Source organism: Acipenser ruthenus, chromosome 18 (assembly GCF_902713425.1).
Source record: "Acipenser ruthenus chromosome 18, fAciRut3.2 maternal haplotype, whole genome shotgun sequence".
Classification (NCBI taxonomy): domain Eukaryota; kingdom Metazoa; phylum Chordata; class Actinopteri; order Acipenseriformes; family Acipenseridae; genus Acipenser; species Acipenser ruthenus.
Window position 1 is genome coordinate 32,147,298 of NC_081206.1, and position 20,346 is coordinate 32,167,643.

The 20,346-nt window shown below is 48.5% G+C and overlaps 1 protein-coding gene across 1 annotated transcript; it reads right to left on the minus strand.

The window, feature by feature from the left end:
* Window positions 1-11: 11 nt before the first annotated feature.
* Window positions 12-15,832, minus strand: LOC117422302 (EH domain-containing protein 4-like). Its single transcript, XM_058992021.1, has 6 exons — window positions 15,369-15,832; window positions 12,159-12,335; window positions 10,572-10,669; window positions 5,409-5,821; window positions 3,770-3,934; window positions 12-3,397 (listed from the first exon to the last, which is right to left on the minus strand). The coding sequence occupies exons 1-6, from the start codon at window positions 15,596-15,598 to the stop codon at window positions 2,843-2,845; spliced, it is 1,638 nt and encodes a 545-aa protein (XP_058848004.1). The 5' UTR covers window positions 15,599-15,832; the 3' UTR covers window positions 12-2,842.
* Between the last annotated feature and the right edge of the window lie 4,514 nt (window positions 15,833-20,346).

Consider the following 20,346-nt stretch of genomic DNA (forward strand, 5'->3'; position numbering starts at 1 on the left):
TAAAACATATATAGGGCAAGGCTTCAGTTTATTACAAGATTAAAACAATGACATTTAAAAAAAACAAACATCCATTTAAAATATAAGATTACTTTTTAATATTTGTTGTGGTTATTTTTTACATAAAAATATACATTTTCTACATCTCAAAGAGTTGATTATAAAAGCATTAATAATGAATATAGATCACTTTGACTTGGCCAAGTTTCACAAATGATTAACAGAGAAAAAAGAGAGAGAGAGAGAGACAGAGAGAGAGAGAGAGAGAGAGAGACACCGAGGGAGAGACAGCGAGAGAGAGAGAGAGACACCGAGGGAGAGACAGCGAGAGAGAGAGAGAGAGAGAGAGCGAGAGAGAGAGAGACACCGAGGGAGAGACAGAGAGAGAGAGAGAGAGAGAGAGAGAGACACCGAGGGAGAGACAGAGAGAGAGAGAGAGAGACACGAGAGAGAGACACCGAGGGAGAGACAGAGAGAGAGGTAAAGAAAGAACAAGTGCGATTATGAGTGGGAGAGATCGATAGTTAGAATAAGAATTCTATTCATAAACATATCCTTCGGAGTGAGACGAGAATACAATCTGCACTAACAGAAGGTGTGAGGAGTCCTGGGGTTGACTGACACAAACTCACACAGACAAAGAATTCTTCAGGAACGCAAACCTGACATCCCGTGCAGTTTAGGAATGAACTAGAATAGAGCGGAACAGGAAAAGATTCTGAAATCAACACACACAGGAAAGCTTGGGATGCAGGACCTAAACAACAGTACAATAGTAACAGTAATCCACTCGATCACAATGTCCCTGACAGCAGTTCCCAGCTAACCCTGCTGCTCTCCTCTCCACTTCAAACAGGCACTGCAGTGAAAGCAGAAACTAGACGCAGACTTGGCACATCTGCAGGTTTCATTTGCTTACAGTATAGATACATGCTTTTAACAGATTAATAAAATACACATTTTTCATCGTAAAAAATAAAATCACTTTATATATTATACCAACGTAAGCAGTTACGGAGTGTGTGCTATTGGGAGCAAACTGCTTTTAAATTATTTTTTTTGTTATGAAGCAGAAGATGAAAACGTTTTTCCATCAAATCTGTAACCATCTCCTCCCCACCCTACCTCAACAGCAGCTAAGAAGGAGTGTGTCGCACATTCACATCTGAAAATGAGCCGTCTCTCGAGGGTATACAAGCCAGCGTCCTCGTATTCGTTCACTTCTCCATGCTGGTACGCACGTTACTTATTTTTAAAAACACAAACTACACAATGATAAGGGGGGCAGTGAAGAATTGTACAAATAGCTGCAGCTACATTTTGATGCCAGCGGGTGTCACTGTGTGCTATGTAAACTCTTATTATAACCTATTATAGTATGGGTATGTATTACAACCTCCCTGTCAAGTACTGAATTATTAGGTGTCTAAACAGCATCTCCAAGGTCGTTCTAAAGAAACCCCAGGCGATTTTGCAGCCATGGCTTTTTTATGTGTGCATTTGACAGAGAGGTTAGACTAGCTCTGTAAGGGTTTGTTCATTAGCCACAAACCCATGTGCCATGTGGTCAGTGGGCCTGATCCTGGGGAGGAGGTGATGATGATGATGATGAGGAGGATGTCTAAACCACGGAGGTATTTCAGAGAGACACAGACTCGACAGGGTCTACACTGCCGAAGCCGGTCATAAGGAACACACTCAATGCAGCTCTCTGCTCAGCAGCAGCGCAACAGCTACACCTGCTGGACCACAACTCTATCAGCACTTTACAAGGAGAACAACTACTACATCAAAACGTTTCGGTGTCTTCTACAGAAAAAAAAAACTAATTTAAATAAAACGGGGCACACGCTACTTCAAGAGAGAGGCGAGACGAGCGATCCCATTACATTCATGTCCCCACGTCCTCCTAATCTTGGTGTTTATTCAGCTCCTATGCTCAGCCATTCCTTTGTAGATCTTTTTCATGTTTTCTTGGTGGCTGTCTTTGGAGTGTCTCTCAGCTGTACGGAAGAGAACCTCGACGAGAGGTCAGCGTCGATGATACTCCCGTCACAATAATGCAAACTGAATTAAACACAGACAAAAGACTTCCCCTCAAAACGTCTGGGTCTTGCATTTATAACCCAGCTGCTTCTTTTCTTCTGCAGTTTGAGCCATTCCAGGCTTTGCCTGTGAGGCTGCTGCACTGTGTAGCCATGCAAACAGACACATGGGTTAGAGCTGGGACACACAGTGGAAACATGACACCACTGCTTTCATTTCACATATAAACCCGTGTGCTTGCAGAACACAAGCACCCCCACGACTGAAGAAAGCTGTGGCAGTGCCAGCATGTGAGTGAATATGCATGACTGTGCAACCAGCAGCACGGTGAGACAGCAACACCGATAACACACTGGATTCAGACAGGCTCTTCAGAACTGCACTGGACTGTTACAGCATATTTACACTTCAACACAAACACACAGGCATGTACACAACCTGCGCGATTACAGGCTACACAAAATACACAACAACAGTGTCTAAAATAAACTTCTATCCTAGTGCACAGGAATTTACCATGGCTAGAATCCGCATTTACCATCGTTTACCACGGCTAGAATCCGCATTTACCATCGTTTACCACGGCTTTATTATTTATTCTTTAGCTTACCTCTAAAAGCTGGAATGGCAAAAATGTTTAAAAAAAAAAATTATATATATATATATATATATATATATATATATATATATATATATATATATATATATATATATATATATATATATATATACACACACATATATACAACAGTGACTGTGTTGCTTTTAAAAGCCGCGGCCCCTGGTCCCTCCTCTCCTACTCTGCGAAGGGGATGGACAGGGCGTCGCTGCGGTGCTTCCTGTGGGCGGGGGGCAGCAGGTGGGCGGGCAGCTCGTTGGGCAGCTCGAAGCCTTCCAGCTTGATCTTGATGAGGTGCTGCGCCAGGGCGAACTCCTCGTCGTCCAGCATGCCGTCCCTGTCGCAGTCAGACAGCTTCCAGATCTTGCCCAGCACGGAGTTGGGCAGCTTGGAGGTCACCAGCTCCTTCTTGGCGTTGGCTCCGGAGATGCGTCCGTTGATGGGGGAGAGGCTGTAGAAGACCTCATCGTACTTGGGCTTGTCCCGCGCCACGATCCAGTCCTCCGTGTCGGCCCCCTCCCCGGCCCCCTCCCCGTAGCCGTGCCCGAAGGGCCCCTCCTCAGAGCCCTGGAAGGCTCCTCCGCTCACCATCCGCGCGGGCATGGCGCTCTCCTCCTCGCGGATCAGCGTCATCAGCCCTGCGATCTTGGTCGCCAGCATCTTGTCCACGGACTCGATGAGCTTTATCTTCATGGGCGGGAACTTGCTGAAGTCATAGTGCTGCAGCTGCTCCTGCGAGACAAAATCATCACAGGGATGAAAACAAGACTCCAACTGCACAGCAGTCTCACCCACTCCAGGTTTTACTACCAGCTTGATTAGCCACAGTGTACAGGTAACAAGCACAGGTGTGTCAAACTCCTAGAGAAACCAGGAATGGATCAAACTTCTATGCAACGGGAGTCTTATTTCCATCTCTGCATTCTCTGCAGTGTGTGTGTGTGTATGAAGTGTCTGTGCGCAGTGCCTGTGTGTGTCACAGTGTGTGTGTGTGTGTGTGTGCAGTGTGTCTGTGTATGTTGCAGCGTGTGTGTGTCGCAGTGTGTCTGTGCGCAGTGCCGGTGTGTGTCGCAGTGTGTCTGTGTTCAGTGCAGTGTATTTTACCTGCATCCTGGCGACGGGAGGGAAGTCCCCCGGTGAGATGTGATGCTCTCTCTGCAGGGCGGTGTAGATCTCAGGCAGTTTGCTGATCAGCTCCTTCTTCTTGGAGTCCTTCCCGAACACGGCCGGCATCTCCTTCTTCAGGTGGCTGATGATGTAGGCGTGGACCTGCCACACAGAAGCATGTTTAAAACGACGCCAGGATAGACATGAGACTGACATTGCGTAGCAGTTTCAGCCATTCCAGGTTTTACTACGAGCTTGGTGAGCCACAGTGTATCGGTAACAAGCTCAGGTGTGTCTTATTAAACTCATAGCAAAACCAGGAACGGATCAAACTGCTATGGAATATTGCCATCCCTGGAGCAGTGTGTATCTTTGATGACAGTGGCACAGAACAACCTTTACAAATGTACGAAGCGTACTGTATAAATGATCGCTCTTGCAGCAGGACTTGCTTTATATTTGAGAGCGCGGTTTCGGAAACTTTCAGCTCTGAAAAACAAACCCTGGAGACTGTGAGGGAGCCTGCAACAGACACACTCCCACCCCTCCCAACCACTGAGGAAACAGAGCGAGGGACAGAGGAAGGAAGGACTTCTCTCACGCTCTCCCACTCCTTCATTCATTTTCCTTTCTTTGTTTTTCTTTCAACACAGATTCTGATCTGAAACAGTGAGGAGGCAGCCGAGCCCAGGAAAGACAACAAAAGCATTTTAAAAAAACAAAAAAAGATGTCTCCTGTTCAACAGTGTTTTTCTTTTAATAAACAGTTGCCAGGGCTTCAGATGACCTTGAAATACCTGAACGGTTTGTAAAAACACTGGGAAGCAGAACGTATTAATAATACTAGAGGTAACTGAATGGCACGGACACAGATTCCTACATCCATTCTTCTTCAGGATATCCCTTGTTTAAGATGCAGTATCTGGTACAGGAGTGCAACAGCACAAGTAAACATGACAGTCAAACAACAAGAGCTTTCGAGGGGTCCAGCTTCGGGTTACAACGAAGACGAGGCGCAAAACAAGAACACAAACAGGAAGCTCCCTCCCTGGAACACTAAGCCAGTCCAGTAACTGGCAGGCTCTGCAGCGACGCGAGTCAGCAGCCGGGCACGGGGAGCGTCGGGACGGACAGCGCTGGGCAGGAAGGAACGCACAGCACATTCATTTCCTCTCTCTCTCGCCTGGCTGATGGAAACTCACTCCGGAAGAGATAAGACGGGCCTGGCTCACAGCTCACTGAAAGGGTTTGTGCTTGCTTACGGCATTTAAATAAAGGTGGCAGCACTGTTAAAAACAAACCAGCACAGTTCTGCTTCCAATATTTGTTTAGCTCCTCTGAGCAACGTTGTCAATGGTATTTATTTTATTGTGTTCCATTCCGTTCACATTCAGAATTAAACAGTGCAGGAATACTCGTGCGTACACCAGCCAAAGCGACTTGCTTTCTAACCCTTACCGAGTTACTGTGCATACAGAAGGGCACGTGGAAGTGGTACAGTGGAACATTACAATCTGATAAGAATGTGATACCTCATCTCCTCCTCACAACAGCTACATATGACCCGTACTGTGGAACTTCAGACATTCTTTCAAACAGTTCAAATACATCTCTCCCGTCTCCCCTGCCCTCGTACCTTGGCGAGCCGCGCTCTCTTGATGAGGTCGTTGAGTTTGCGCAGGGCTGCGTTGCGTGGGAGGCTCTGGATGTCCTTGAACAGGTCCTGGGCCTCAGCCTCGAAGAGCTTGCGGTTCTCCATGTTCTGCAGGGGTTTGGACCAGAAGGAGCCCAGGTACACGCGTGCCACCTCGGGGGTGTTGATCACCTTGCCCAGCGACCACATGAGGGCGCCGTACACCCGCATCAGCTGCTGCGTGTCCACCTGGTCGGCCTTGTTGAGCACCACGCGGATCTTGTCGTCCTGGCCGCGGAACGCGCGGATGGCCTCCGAGAACTCGTCCGAGATGTCCAGCTTGTGAGCGTCGAAGAGCAGGATGATGCGATCCACCCGCTCCCCAAACCACTGCAGCACCTGTGCGAAGTCATAGCCTGCAGAGGGAGGAGCAAACATGCAACTTAACAGAGTGAGGGCGTGAACACTGAACCAAGCACACACTGTATACAACACACAGTGAGGGTGTGAACACTGAACCAAGCACACACACACACACACTGCAGTATCCTTGTGACTATTCACTGGGTTACTGGCACTTCAAACCACAAGGACAGCCCAGCCTGCAAGCCCAAACAAGCTCAGCAAAACCAGTTTCACAAGCAGGAGGAATCCAGACCTGGCAATGCTGCAGTGCTGGCTCTACTGCATTTTGCATTTCTGAATTTTTGGGGGTATTAATCTAGAACTTCAAAATACCCAATTGTGCAACTAGAAGTATATGCAGGAGAACTTATTATATATATTTATATTGGACTTACAAGCTTTTATCTGATTTTTTTAAGAATGAAAAAAGTAGAGCGCCCAAAAGTTCATTGAAAGAGCCAGGACTAAGACACACCCAGGGGTGTTGTTCTACACGAGGCAAAGCACAAGTGTCGTGAAACAGCCCAGGCCTGTGGATTCAGAACCATATATGAACACCCTGGAGTGTTACTGCACTTATAAAACGCCTCCCTTTTACAGGGAGCAGCCAGCCAGGTCTAATGGAACTTATTACAGAGTGGAGAGGTTCAAACTGGAACACTGTTCACAAACCAACAGATGTCAGAAAACCCCCTACCCCGCTGAGAACAGCCCAGTTTCACCAGCTGTGGGCTTCCCCTCGTTTCGATTTCTTATTATGCTTGTGCTTTTGCTGAGACTCTGTCTGAAAGAGGAACTGAACCAGTTGTTTTATATATAAAAAGACTCGAAACCTGTGTCAAAATAACAAAGTTCCTTTTTAGACCTCCTGTGTGTGTGTGTGTGTATATATTATACACACACATGTGTGTAGGGTGTGTCTTATTGTAGATCACATGCAGACTGGGCAAGAGATGCAGACTGGGCTAAGCTGAGCGACTCAGGATGCTCAAACTGTGCAAAATGAGATCTCTTCTAAAAAGAGACGCCCTGCACATGACATCAACTTTTATAATTGTGCTGGACGTTTGACAAACCCTTAGAAATCGGTGGATTTCTTACATGATTTATAATATTTACTACAAGCCTGTGCCTTACTGCCGAGTTTCTGAAGTTATGAACGACGTTTCCCATGAAGCCCCTCTTCACTGATTCTGGATAAAAACACCAGCCTCGTGTCAGAATGGCAGGAGTCTCCCACTTCAGTACGAACACTGAGACACTGTGGAACTGCTGGAATGGAAACTCAGTGAGCAGGCTTATCACAACGATGAAACAGCCAGCCTGTGACAGCAAGGGACATGGCTTTCCCCCAAACTACCCGCACCTAGAAATCTACTTCCACGCTGCAAACTATAAAAAGGGAACCACAACCCAAAGTAACTTTCATTTCACTGTAAATGCACACTTCAGAAAACGATTGTGTTTCTGGGAGGCCTTGTACATTGAACAGCTGTGTACACTGAAGGAGGGCCTGGGAGACGCTGGTCTGCTCTACTTTAAAGTTTCATCTTTAAACTAATGTGATATTATGCGGTTGGAATTGCTGCTGCAGTCTAGAAGTGGCCTGAAATGGTTAATTAATTCATAAAAATATATGTTTATGCTTCCAAAACACACATTTTATAAAGTCTGTGTTTCAAGACAAATGCTCCCTAAAGAATGACATCATCACACGAGTAGTTATTAGGGTCATTCCAACACTTTCAATTGAATCATTTCTTTCCTCATCCCAGAACCAGCTCAGAGAGAGTCCAGATCAATGAGAAGCAGCCTGTTTCAAACACACTGAGCTCACACCTGGAGGTCCTAGCTAAACCCTTCTATCCAATGAGAAGCAGCCTGTTTCAAACACACTGAGCTCACACCTGGAGGTCCTAGCTAAACCCTTCTATCCAATGAGAAGCAGCCTGTTTCAAACACACTGAGCTCACACCTGGAGGTCCTAGCTAAACCCTTCTATCCAATGAGAAGCAGCCTGTTTCAAACACACTGCGCTCACACCTGGAGGTCCTAGCTAAACCCTTCTATCCAATGAGAAGCAGCCTATTTCAAACACACTGAGCTCACACCTGGGGGTCCTAGCTAAACCCTTCTATCCAATGAGAAGCAGCCTATTTCAAACACACTGCGCTTACACCTGGAGGTCCTAGCTAAACCCTTCTATCCAATGAGAAGCAGCCTATTTCAAACACACTGAGCTCACACCTGGAGGTCCTAGCTAAACCCTTCTATCCAATGAGAAGCAGCCTGTTTCAAACACACTGAGCTCACACCTGGAGGTCCTAGCTAAACCCTTCTATCCAAAGCCAGCACTGACATGCTCTGGAGGGTTCAATACTGCGAGTGTGTGTCATTTAATTGAATGAGACGTTTTTAATAAAGCTTCAAAACCCAGGGTTACATTGAGTGCATTATTTCTGTATCTGCTTATTCAGCATTGGGAAATACTTGCAAATGAATATTTTTAGAAGCCTCACCAGCAGCAAGGGTTTTGCAATGATCTTCTGATTTTAAAGATGTGAGCCCTCGTAACTTACGCTTACAAAACAAAAAGAAAAAACACTGACTCTAGCTAATTTCACCAAGTCCATGCTATTGCTGACCCAAACAGCTGTACTATGCATTGTCCCTTGCAATACTGTGGTTAGTACTTTGCTAAATCTGACTCTGCCCTGGGTCATGTTTTCAGCCAGTTTGTGCATTTCAGTGCTTGCTTGCTTGTGTGTGCGCGTGTGTGCGTATGCGTGTGCGTGCGTGCGTGTGTGTGTGTGTGTGCGTATGCGTGTGCGTGCGTGCGTGCGTGTGTGTGTGTATCAGTCACAGTAGTTAGTTCAATACATCAAATCAGAGTGAAATGAAGTGAAAGTGCAGAGCTCAGAGTCAGCAGCACAACAGAATTCCTGCTGGAGGAAATGTGTTCACAGCGGGCAGACCCACCTCACTGACGGGGTGTATCAGTGGCTCTACAGACCCAGCGGGCAGACCCACCTCACTGACGGGGTGTATCAGTGGCTCTACAGACCCAGCGGGCAGACCCACCTCACTGACGGGTTGTATCAGTGGCTCTACAGACCCAGCGGGCAGACCCACCTCACTGACGGGTTGTATCAGTGGCTCTACAGACTCAGCGGGCAGACCCACCTCACTGACGGGGTGTATCAGTGGCTCTACAGACCCAGCGGGCAGACCCACCTCACTGACGGGTTGTATCAGTGGCTCTACAGACCCAGCGGGCAGACCCACCTCACTGACGGGGTGTATCAGTGGCTCTACAGACCCAGCAGGCAGACCCACCTCACTGACGGGTTGTATCAGTGGCTCAACAGACCCAGCTGGCAGACCCACCTCACTGACGGGGTGTATCAGTGGCTCTACAGACCCAGCGGGCAGACCCACCTCACTGACGGGGTGTATCAGTGGCTCTACAGACCCAGCGGGCAGACCCACCTCACTGACGGGGTGTATCAGTGGCTCTACAGACCCAGCAGGCAGACCCACCTCACTGACGGGTTGTATCAGTGGCTCTACAGACTCAGCGGGCAGACCCACCTCCCTGACGGGGTGTATCAGTGGCTCTACAGACCCAGCGGGCAGACCCACCTCACTGACGGGTTGTATCAGTGGCTCTACAGACTCAGCGGGCAGACCCACCTCACTGACGGGGTGTATCAGTGGCTCTACAGACCCAGCGGGCAGACCCACCTCACTGACAGGTTGTATCAGTGGCTCTACAGACCCAGCGGGCAGACCCACCTCACTGACGGGGTGTATCAGTGGCTCTACAGACCCAGCGGGCAGACCCACCCTGACGGGTTGTATCAGTGGCTCTACAGACCCAGCGGGCAGACCCACCTCACTGACGGGTTGTATCAGTGGCTCTACAGACCCAGCGGGCAGACCCACCTCACTGACGGGGTGTATCAGTGGCTCTACAGACCCAGCGGGCAGACCCACCTCACTGACGGGGTGTATCAGTGGCTCTACAGACCCAGCGGGCAGACCCACCTCACTGACGGGGTGTATCAGTGGCTCTACAGACCCAGTGGGCAGACCCACCTCACTGACGGGGTGTATCAGTGGCTCTACAGACCCAGCGGGCAGACCCACCTCACTGACGGGGTGTATCAGTGGCTCTACAGACTCAGCAGGCAGACCCACCTCACTGACGGGGTGTATCAGTGGCTCTACAGACCCAGCGGGCAGACCCACCTCACTGACGGGGTGTATCAGTGGCTCTACAGACCCAGCGGGCAGACCCACCTCACTGACGGGGTGTATCAGTGGCTCTACAGACCCAGCAGGCAGACCCACCTCACTGACGGGGTGTATCAGTGGCTCTACAGACCCAGCGGGCAGACCCACCTCACTGACGGGGTGTATCAGTGGCTCTACAGACCCAGCGGGCAGACCCACCTCACTGACGGGGTGTATCAGTGGCTCTACAGACTCAGCAGGCAGACCCACCTCACTGACGGGTTGTATCAGTGGCTCTACAGACCCAGCGGGCAGACCCACCTCACTGACGGGTTGTATCAGTGGCTCTACAGACCCAGCGGGCAGACCCACCTCACTGACGGGTTGTATCAGTGGCTCTACAGACCCAGCGGGCAGACCCACCTCACTGACGGGTTGTATCAGTGGCTCTACAGACCCAGCGGGCAGACCCACCTCACTGACGGGTTGTATCAGTGGCTCTACAGACCCAGCAGGCAGACCCACCTCGACTGATGCGCTGCTTCTCTCCAGACAGGATCCCGGGGGTGTCAATCACGCTGATACTCTGCAGCACCTGGTTGGGCATCTGGGAGCAGACAAACCTGCAGAGAGGAGCAGAGCGACAGGGTTAGAGGGGCAGGGACAATAAAAGGTTGACAGAAAACAAATGAAGCTGGATGTTTAAGTTGTGTATGAATTCTAAAGCAGTATGTAACAGAGCTACAGGACGGTGTGTGGGTTGTATCAACACTAGTAGCTCTTCCACAGACCTCTGCTTTCAGCCTGTCCGCTCCCTGCTACTCCTGCAGACACTCCTCCACACACAGACCTCTGCTTTCAGCCTGTCCGCTCCCTGCTACTCCTGCAGACACTCCTCCACACACAGACCTCTGCTTTCAGCCTGTCCGCTCCCTGCTACTCCTGCAGACACTCCTCCACACACAGACCTCTGCTTTCAGCCTGTCCGCTCCCTGCTACTCCTGCAGACACTCCTCCACACACAGACCTCTGCTTTCAGCCTGTCCGCTCCCTGCTACTCCTGCAGACACTCCTCCACACACAGACCTCTGCTTTCAGCCTGTCCGCTCCCTGCTACTCCTGCAGACACTCCTCCACACACAGACCTCTGCTTTCAGCCTGTCCGCTCCGGGGGTTGCCCTTTTGAGTTTTATCTAGGGATATTCTTCTGGGGAGTATCTGAATCTGGGTATATAAGAACGTGTCTGCGTTTACTCTCGTCACAACCCAGGCTGTAGTTAAGCAGCCCGTGTCTGACACTCCCTGATACAGACAGCATTGTCAACGGCCTGTGACTTTACTGAACTGGAGAGATCGTTGTGTGTTTGCAGCAGCACAATGCTGGGTCTGTCCCTAGTGTTTGGGGGGTGTATGTTTGGGGTGGAAACAGTGCTAGAGAAGGAGAGCCTCTGTGTACACACTGAAGAGCCCAGGGCCTCCATTCATGCGCATTAACCCAATCACACACTTTAACTAGAAATGCACACAGTGCCCCCCCCCCCCTTCGGTCTTCTCTTTCCAATGCCCTCTTCCTCTTCCTCCTCCTCCTCCTCTCAACCCAACTCAAGCAGCCCGTACCACAAGTTAATCGAGAGTCTCAGGACCTTTAAGAGTTCAACGGCGTGGAATCGCTTATAAACAAGAACCGGCGGTTGGTTGGTTTGTTTTTTCAGCCGTATCTCAAGCGGGTCTTACTGTATTTTTATCTAGTGATGTCCGAGCTTGCCAGAGTATCTGCGTCAATCCCCACTCCAAACCCTTTTCCTTTTAATATAAATACATTCAACATCTTAAAAACAATTGAGAGGAAACCAGCTCCCTGACCTGAGTTCAGAGCTCAGAGACAGAGACACACAGTGCGTGCTCTGCACAGGGCACCGAGAGGAGAGGGGGAGGGGAGGGGTATTCCTCGTTCTCTTTCCTGAAACCTTGCCGTAAACGTTGGGGCGCTGGGGTGCATAAACAGAGCTCAGTGAAGGTAAGGAAGGCGTGTTTCTATTTGTGATGGGAATGCAGAGCCTTGCATTGCCTGTCTCTCTGTCCTGAGTGCTGCTGTGGATCGCGCCACCCTACCTGTTGAGGAAGGCGTTCCCGAAGGAGTTGAGTTTCCGGAAGGGTTTGTTTGGATCCACGACCAGGGCGTTCCCGGGAATGACGCCCTCGGTCTCCCCGTGCATCACCGCGATGAAGGAGTCTGTCGTGGGCTCGGGACCGATCCGCATCCCTGGGAAATCCTGCTCCAGGAGGTACCTGCAACCAGAGAGAGGGAGACACACAGGGATACTGATTACCTGCTGTACAGTCCTGCACCAGACACACAGGATCAGAGACAGACACACAGAGACAGACAGAGCTACAGACAACCTGCTGCACAGTCCTGCTCCAAGAGGCACCAGGAGGTACAGTACTTTGCCACCCCAAAGCCTGGGTGATTTTCAAATTTTCAAGGTTTTTCAAATTTCAGGGTGCTGGTATTAAGATACCCCAGAAGGGCTTGTTTTAAAAACATCAGCACTGTAGAGGAGAGTCCAGCGCAGTTATCAGAACACCTTCCAGCAGTAAAGGGTTAACTGCTGTATCTTCTGCAGCCCCGGTGCAGGTCAGGGTTTTAAAGAAGGATGCAGGGGACGATAGCAAGTGCTATTAATGGCAGTAAACAATCAGACAGTGGCACTGGTGTCAGACCAAGACAATGAAAACACTCGCTTCCTATCCCACAGCCCTCCCTCCGGAGCCCAGCGACAGCACTGGCCTGCAGATCAAAGGGACTGACGAACACAGGACTGTCATCCAGCCAGAGGGGCTGAAGAACAAGCAGAGATAAGCACAGGAAAAGCACAGACACTTACTCAGTACATCTGGGTATGCAGCTTCACAAGTGATCTGTGATTAACTGATGAGAAACAACCAGAACTGGCTGGACTGGAAGAACATACTGTAGCATGATTGACTTTGAAACCCAGGGATGGAAATAAGACTTAAGCTTGATAGCCATACACTGGGGCTAATCAAGCAGGCAGTAAAACCTGGAACGGGTCACACTGCTATGCAATAGCAGTCTTATTCCCATCCCTGTAAAGCAGGACTCCTCTGTTTTGTTTATTCTTGAATTCAGGGACCCTGTTTTTCATGATCTAAACAGGAGCGTATCTTAATATCCTAAAACATGGCTCATAACCCTTACTGATTACAGCAGACCTCTCTGCCCTGCATATGTTTGACTGTTTCTTTTCAGAACTAGCTGAGCACTGTGGATTGCCGCACAGCGGAGCTGCAAGCACAGTTATTTTTGGTACACTCTCTCCCGAGGAGTCTTAGAGGAGACTTCTGCCTAACGAAATGTGTTACATGTCAAGTCTCCTCTAGAGCAGCGTGGTTCAAGGATTCAGAGTGAATACCGGGAGAGACAGAGGCCAGCTCAGTCATGAAACGCATGCAATGCTTCAGCTTAGCTTACTACAAAGAGGCGCAACGTTTAAACTCAGAGAGAATCTGCGGGACACTAAATTCATTCCATTGTTACCTGCATAGTTGACTTCAGTGCATTCTGCAATTGCCTGCTGGATGGGGAGCAATGTTTTCAGGAACGTTAGTTGGTTTTATTGTTATGCAAATTGCGTTCAGCCCTACTAGTGTGTACGTCACTTCAAGGTGTGGACGAGAATCCACTCACCTGACCTCCCTGTGACAGCCTGCCTTCATTCAATTTCTCACACACCTCGACCAGCACTAATCTTGGATTATGTTACCATTAGGCAGTAAAAAGAGCCGTGCTATTCCAGGGCTCTGTGAGAGGCTCTTGCTCCCTGTTTCAAGTTAGTTTCAGTCACAGCAGGGATGGGAATAAGACTCCCATTGCACAGCAGTCTGATCCATTGCTGGTTTTACTAGTAGTTTAATAAGACACACCTGAGTTACCTATAAACACAGTGGCTAACCAAGCTCATTAAAAGCTGGACCGGGTGACACTGCTATGCAACAGGAGTCTTATTTGCATCTCTGCACAGCCTGAGTGAACATGTTTCAGGTTGGTTTCATCAACATATAGCCCACTGGGATAAGTCACAGCTGAGTTTTCTCAAGAGCATTTTACTGTACCTGGAACAGTGCTAATCCCAGGATAGCCATGGACAGGTGTGTGATGTAATTCAGGGGGATTCCCCAGTGCTGGAAAATGCTCTTTTTAAAAGCACTGGATGCCCACGATGGCCCTACACCCTCTTGACAGTGTTAAGAAAGATGTTCTGTTATATTTTTTTTGTCCAACCTCTGTGACTGGCACCTTGTATCTCACACATGCATTCCCCAACAGGATGGTATCACATGACTGCACATTCAAAACACACAGAGGCTTCTTATTGAAGTGCTCTGCAGCCTCGCCCATGCTGTACAGAGAGGGATGATGGGAAACTACAGCTGAAATTATGAACGGAGTCGAGTAGCTGGGGATCAGCGGGTCGAGCTAACTCTGGGGTTCAGCGGGTCGAGCTAACTCTGGGGATCAGCGGGTCGAGCTAACTCTGGGGATCAGCGGGTCGAGCTAACTCTGGGGATCAGCGGGTCGAGCTAACTCTGGGGATCAGCGGGTCGAGCTAACTCTGGGGATCAGCGGGTCGAGCTAACTCTGGGGATCAGCGGGTCGAGCTAACTCTGGGGATCAGCGGGTCGAGCTAACTCTGGGGATCAGCGGGTCGAGCTAACTCTGGGGATCAGCGGGTCGAGCTAACTGGGGATGCTGACATGATGCTCGGAGTTAGATTAGCATACAGTATTAGGTTAGTCACTGTCCGGTACAGTTCAGTCAGGATACAGCACTGACGCGGGTTGAGATGTGTGACGCACCAACACACCAGTCCGGCACTGTGTATTATAATGTATGCAAGCTTGCATTGAAAACAGTGTGGACAACTATTATTAACAACTGCTTGCCGTGTGTGTGTCTGCTGACGACTCGTTTCTCAGTTATTAAAATCACAGCACACGCAAAGTGCTACACCGTTACCGATTTAAAGACGTTTCAGAAAGCAGCTAACTTACACAACAAACAACACGCGGTTTATTTAAGCGGAAGCAGTAACTACAGTGTGCAACTACCGGGTACCGCGCACGCAACAACACAGTGACACTGCGAGATCAATATGAAACAGCGCAGGGCACTACAGATCTGCAAACTAACTCCAGCTGCATTGTCACTGGAATACACCGAGAGAACGACGTGGAAACGTGGCGTTGCTTGGGACGCACACTGCACTTATGTATGCCTGATTAAAGCGCTTCTCTCACCTGATGAAGGTGGTTTTGCCCGTGGAGTACTGTCCGACAAGCAGCACCATCGGCTTGTTGTTAAAATCCGCCGGCTCCAGGGCTGGCGAGTGAAAATCGTTAAACAGGTAGGTTTGCTCCAGCGGCAGCAGCTTCTTAGTGTAGAGAGACTGCAGCCCCTCCGTGACCGTCTGAAACATCTCCCCCTCCGCGTTCCTGCCGCCGTGCTCCCGGTTAACCCAGCTGAACATGGCGATGGTCCCAGTGATACACCGTGGTCTTCTCACGCAGGCTGATTTCGATATCAAATCCCAGAGCTGTAATGTGCAAGCGTGTTCGTGTTTCAGTTTCAACGCTGGTCAAGACGCCCGTCTCTGTCTCTCTGTTTCTGTCTGTCTCGCTGCCGGTTACACGCCACAGAACTCCCCCCACCTCACCTGCCGCGGCCCCGCCCAGCCAGAACTGACACGTCATGCTGCCGCTTCGGTATTCAAGAGGCTGCATTTAAATATTCATCATGGAATCGCTTTACATTCCAAAACAAACAAACAAACAAACAAACAAACAAACAAGGCGTCACGAGACCCGACTCCAAAAAGAACCGTTATAGTTTTTTGTTTTTTTTTTGGTAAAATAAATAATGTTAAATAAACACAAAAGAGATTGGATAAAAGCGTCTGCCAAATAAATACAAATAATTTTTTTTTTAAAAAACATAAATATGTACAAAATATTTAATTGACATTCAACATACAGTTGTGATGTTTTGACAAGATTGGGGTTTGTATCGAGTTTTAAACAGTCGATGTTCAGCACATTTGGTTCTCTAAATGACTGCTTGGTAATCATCATCATTATTATTAATATTATTACATGACACGTTTACTAAATGAAGCGCAGCGACTCCTCAACACTGACACCGCGTCTCATTAATAATTCATGAGGCGGTGTGAATATTGATTAACGGCGCCACGCCCACTGATGTTTGGCTTCCACGTTGCGTCACTACGCCGCCAGGCAGGGAAGCGGAGTTTTGTGGGGTTTTTTAACTCCGGCGGTGAGAGAATGGGTGCGTTCACGGAGATCATTCTGTGCGGAATCGGACCGATTTAGCAAATGATCTTCTAAGCATGATCTCCGTGAGCGCACCCATTGGCTAAATTAGTCAGATTCTGCACAGATTCTGCGCACAATGATCTCGGTGAACGCACCCGATGGCTCTCCTCCTAACCAAGGCAGACACATTAGCTCAAATCCCCAGTACAGCGCTCAGACAATGCAGGGCGGAGAACATCTCCATTCTGCGTGTTTTCATCTTGTTTGTTATCTTTCCATAACGTGACGCCTCTGTTTGTATACCATGCTTTCCTGGGCCGCGTATCAAAAACATGTTGAGTACTGATAAGGGTCCTGTGATATCACGTGAACACACTACTGCGTGCACGACGTCTCCAGACCTCTGCTGCGTCAACTAAACTAAAAAAGAGCAGGAACTAAAAAAGAGCAGGCACGCCCCTCGGCGGCTGCTGCTGCCTCTGCTGCAGTCCCTCGTCCTTCCCGCAGAGGCCGCTGCTGTTCAAGAAAAAAAAAAAACACATTTCTGGATCTGTTGGTAGTTTGGTCCAAAATCAAAAGTCACCGTCATTAGCGCAATTCTAACACCGTAAATGAGAAGCAAAACCAAACCCGAACAAGAAACTGTAATACAAGCTCTTAAATAATGCATGCCGGAGTCATCTATTCGTAGTTTGATTACATCACTGGGTGATGCGCTGATAGAGTCTGTTCAAAATACCCTCCTAACAATCCTTTAACAGTAAAAGCTGAGCCTAGCAAAAGCACAGCAAAGCGTAGTAACGCATGGCACAGCGGAGGTAAGCACTGTGAAGCCTAGAGCGGCATGGTAAAGCATATTGAAAAAGCATGGCAAGCCAAGGTAAACTAGGGGAACATGAAGCAGGGGGACCCCTAGACGGATCAGAGCGCAGGCTGGGGGGTGTGGGGAAAGGCTAGCTGTCGTTATCAGGGACCCCCAAGTGAACCCCAGTCCAACCACAGGTTGGGAGCGTTTATAACACAATCATGCGCTCAGAGTTCAAATGGTTTTCGACATGGTTTGCATTAGCAGCTCATCTCTCTCATGGTTTGCATTAGCAGCTCATCTCTCTCATGGTTTGCAGTAGCAGCTCATCTCTCTCATGGTTTGCAGTAGCAGCTCATCTCTCTCATGGTTTGCATTAGCAGCTCATCTCTCTCATGGTTTGCATTAGCAGCTCATCTCTCTCATGGTTTGCATTAGCAGCTCATCTCTCTCATGGTTTGCAGTAGCAGCTCATCTCTCTCATGGTTTGTATTAGCAGCTCATCTCTCTCATGGTTTGCAGTAGCAGCTCATCTCTCTCATGGTTTGCATTAGCAGCTCATCTCTCTCATGGTTTGCATTAGCAGCTCATCTCTCTCATGGTTTGTATTAGCAGCTCATCTCTCTCATGGTTTGCATTAGCAGCTCATCTCTCTCATGGTTTGTATTAGCAGCTCATCTCTCTCATGGTTTGTATTAGCAGCTCATCTCTCTCATGGTTTGCATTAGCAGCTCATCTCTCATGGTTTGCAGTAGCAGCTCATCTCTCTCATGGTTTGCAGTAGCAGCTCATCTCTCTCATGGTTTGCATTAGCAGCTCATCTCTTTCATGGTTTGTATTAGCAGCTCATCTCTCTCATGGTTTGCAGTAGCAGCTCATCTCTCTCATGGTTTGCAGTAGCAGCTCATCTCTCTCATGGTTTGCAGTAGCAGCTCATCTCTCTCATGGTTTGCAGTAGCAGCTCATCTCTCTCATGGTTTGTATTAGCAGCTCATCTCTCTCATGGTTTGCAGTAGCAGCTCATCTCTCTCATGGTTTGCATTAGCAGCTCATCTCTCTCATGGTTTGCAGTAGCAGCTCATCTCTCTCATGGTTTGCAGTAGCAGCTCATCTCTCTCATGGTTTGTATTAGCAGCTCATCTCTCTCATGGTTTGCAGTAGCAGCTCATCTCTCTCATGGTTTGCATTAGCAGCTCATCTCTCTCATGGTTTGCATTAGCAGCTCATCTCTCTCATGGTTTGCATTAGCAGCTCATCTCTCTCATGGTTTGCATTAGCAGCTCATCTCTCTCATGGTTTGTATTAGCAGCTCATCTCTCTCATGGTTTGCATTAGCAGCTCATCTCTCTCATGGTTTGTATTAGCAGCTCATCTCTCTCATGGTTTGTATTAGCAGCTCATCTCTCTCATGGTTTGCATTAGCAGCTCATCTCTCATGGTTTGCAGTAGCAGCTCATCTCTCTCATGGTTTGCAGTAGCAGCTCATCTCTCTCATGGTTTGCATTAGCAGCTCATCTCTCTCATGGTTTGTATTAGCAGCTCATCTCTCTCATGGTTTGCAGTAGCAGCTCATCTCTCTCATGGTTTGCAGTAGCAGCTCATCTCTCTCATGGTTTGCAGTAGCAGCTCATCTCTCTCATGGTTTGTATTAGCAGCTCATCTCTCTCATGGTTTGCAGTAGCAGCTCATCTCTCTCATGGTTTGCATTAGCAGCTCATCTCTCTCATGGTTTGCAGTAGCAGCTCATCTCTCTCATGGTTTGCAGTAGCAGCTCATCTCTCTCATGGTTTGTATTAGCAGCTCATCTCTCTCATGGTTTGCAGTAGCAGCTCATCTCTCTCATGGTTTGCATTAGCAGCTCATCTCTCTCATGGTTTGCATTAGCAGCTCATCTCTCTCATGGTTTGCAGTAGCAGCTCATCTCTCTCATGGTTTGCAGTAGCAGCTCATCTCTCTCATGGTTTGCAGTAGCAGCTCATCTCTCTCATGGTTTGCATTAGCAGCTCATCTCTCTCATGGTTTGCAGTAGCAGCTCATCTCTCTCATGGTTTGTATTAGCAGCTCATCTCTCTCATGGTTTGCAGTAGCAGCTCATCTCTCTCATGGTTTGCATTAGCAGCTCATCTCTCTCATGGTTTGCATTAGCAGCTCATCTCTCTCATGGTTTGTATTAGCAGCTCATCTCTCTCATGGTTTGCATTAGCAGCTCATCTCTCTCATGGTTTGTATTAGCAGCTCATCTCTCTCATGGTTTGTATTAGCAGCTCATCTCTCTCATGGTTTGTATTAGCAGCTCATCTCTCTCATGGTTTGCATTAGCAGCTCATCTCTCATGGTTTGCAGTAGCAGCTCATCTCTCTCATGGTTTGCAGTAGCAGCTCATCTCTCTCATGGTTTGCATTAGCAGCTCATCTCTCTCATGGTTTGTATTAGCAGCTCATCTCTCTCATGGTTTGCAGTAGCAGCTCATCTCTCTCATGGTTTGCAGTAGCAGCTCATCTCTCTCATGGTTTGCAGTAGCAGCTCATCTCTCTCATGGTTTGTATTAGCAGCTCATCTCTCTCATGGTTTGCAGTAGCAGCTCATCTCTCTCATGGTTTGCATTAGCAGCTCATCTCTCTCATGGTTTGCATTAGCAGCTCATCTCTCTCATGGTTTGCAGTAGCAGCTCATCTCTCTCATGGTTTGCAGTAGCAGCTCATCTCTCTCATGGTTTGCATTAGCAGCTCATCTCTCTCATGGTTTGTATTAGCAGCTCATCTCTCTCATGGTTTGCATTAGCAGCTCATCTCTCTCATGGTTTGCAGTAGCAGCTCATCTCTCTCATGGTTTGCATTAGCAGCTCATCTCTCTCATGGTTTGCATTAGCAGCTCATCTCTCTCATGGTTTGCAGTAGCAGCTCATCTCTCTCATGGTTTGCAGTAGCAGCTCATCTCTCTCATGGTTTGCATTAGCAGCTCATCTCTCTCATGGTTTGCATTAGCAGCTCATCTCTCTCATGGTTTGCAGTAGCAGCTCATCTCTCTCATGGTTTGCATTAGCAGCTCATCTCTCTCATGGTTTGCAGTAGCAGCTCATCTCTCTCATGGTTTGCAGTAGCAGCTCATCTCTCTCATGGTTTGTATTAGCAGCTCATC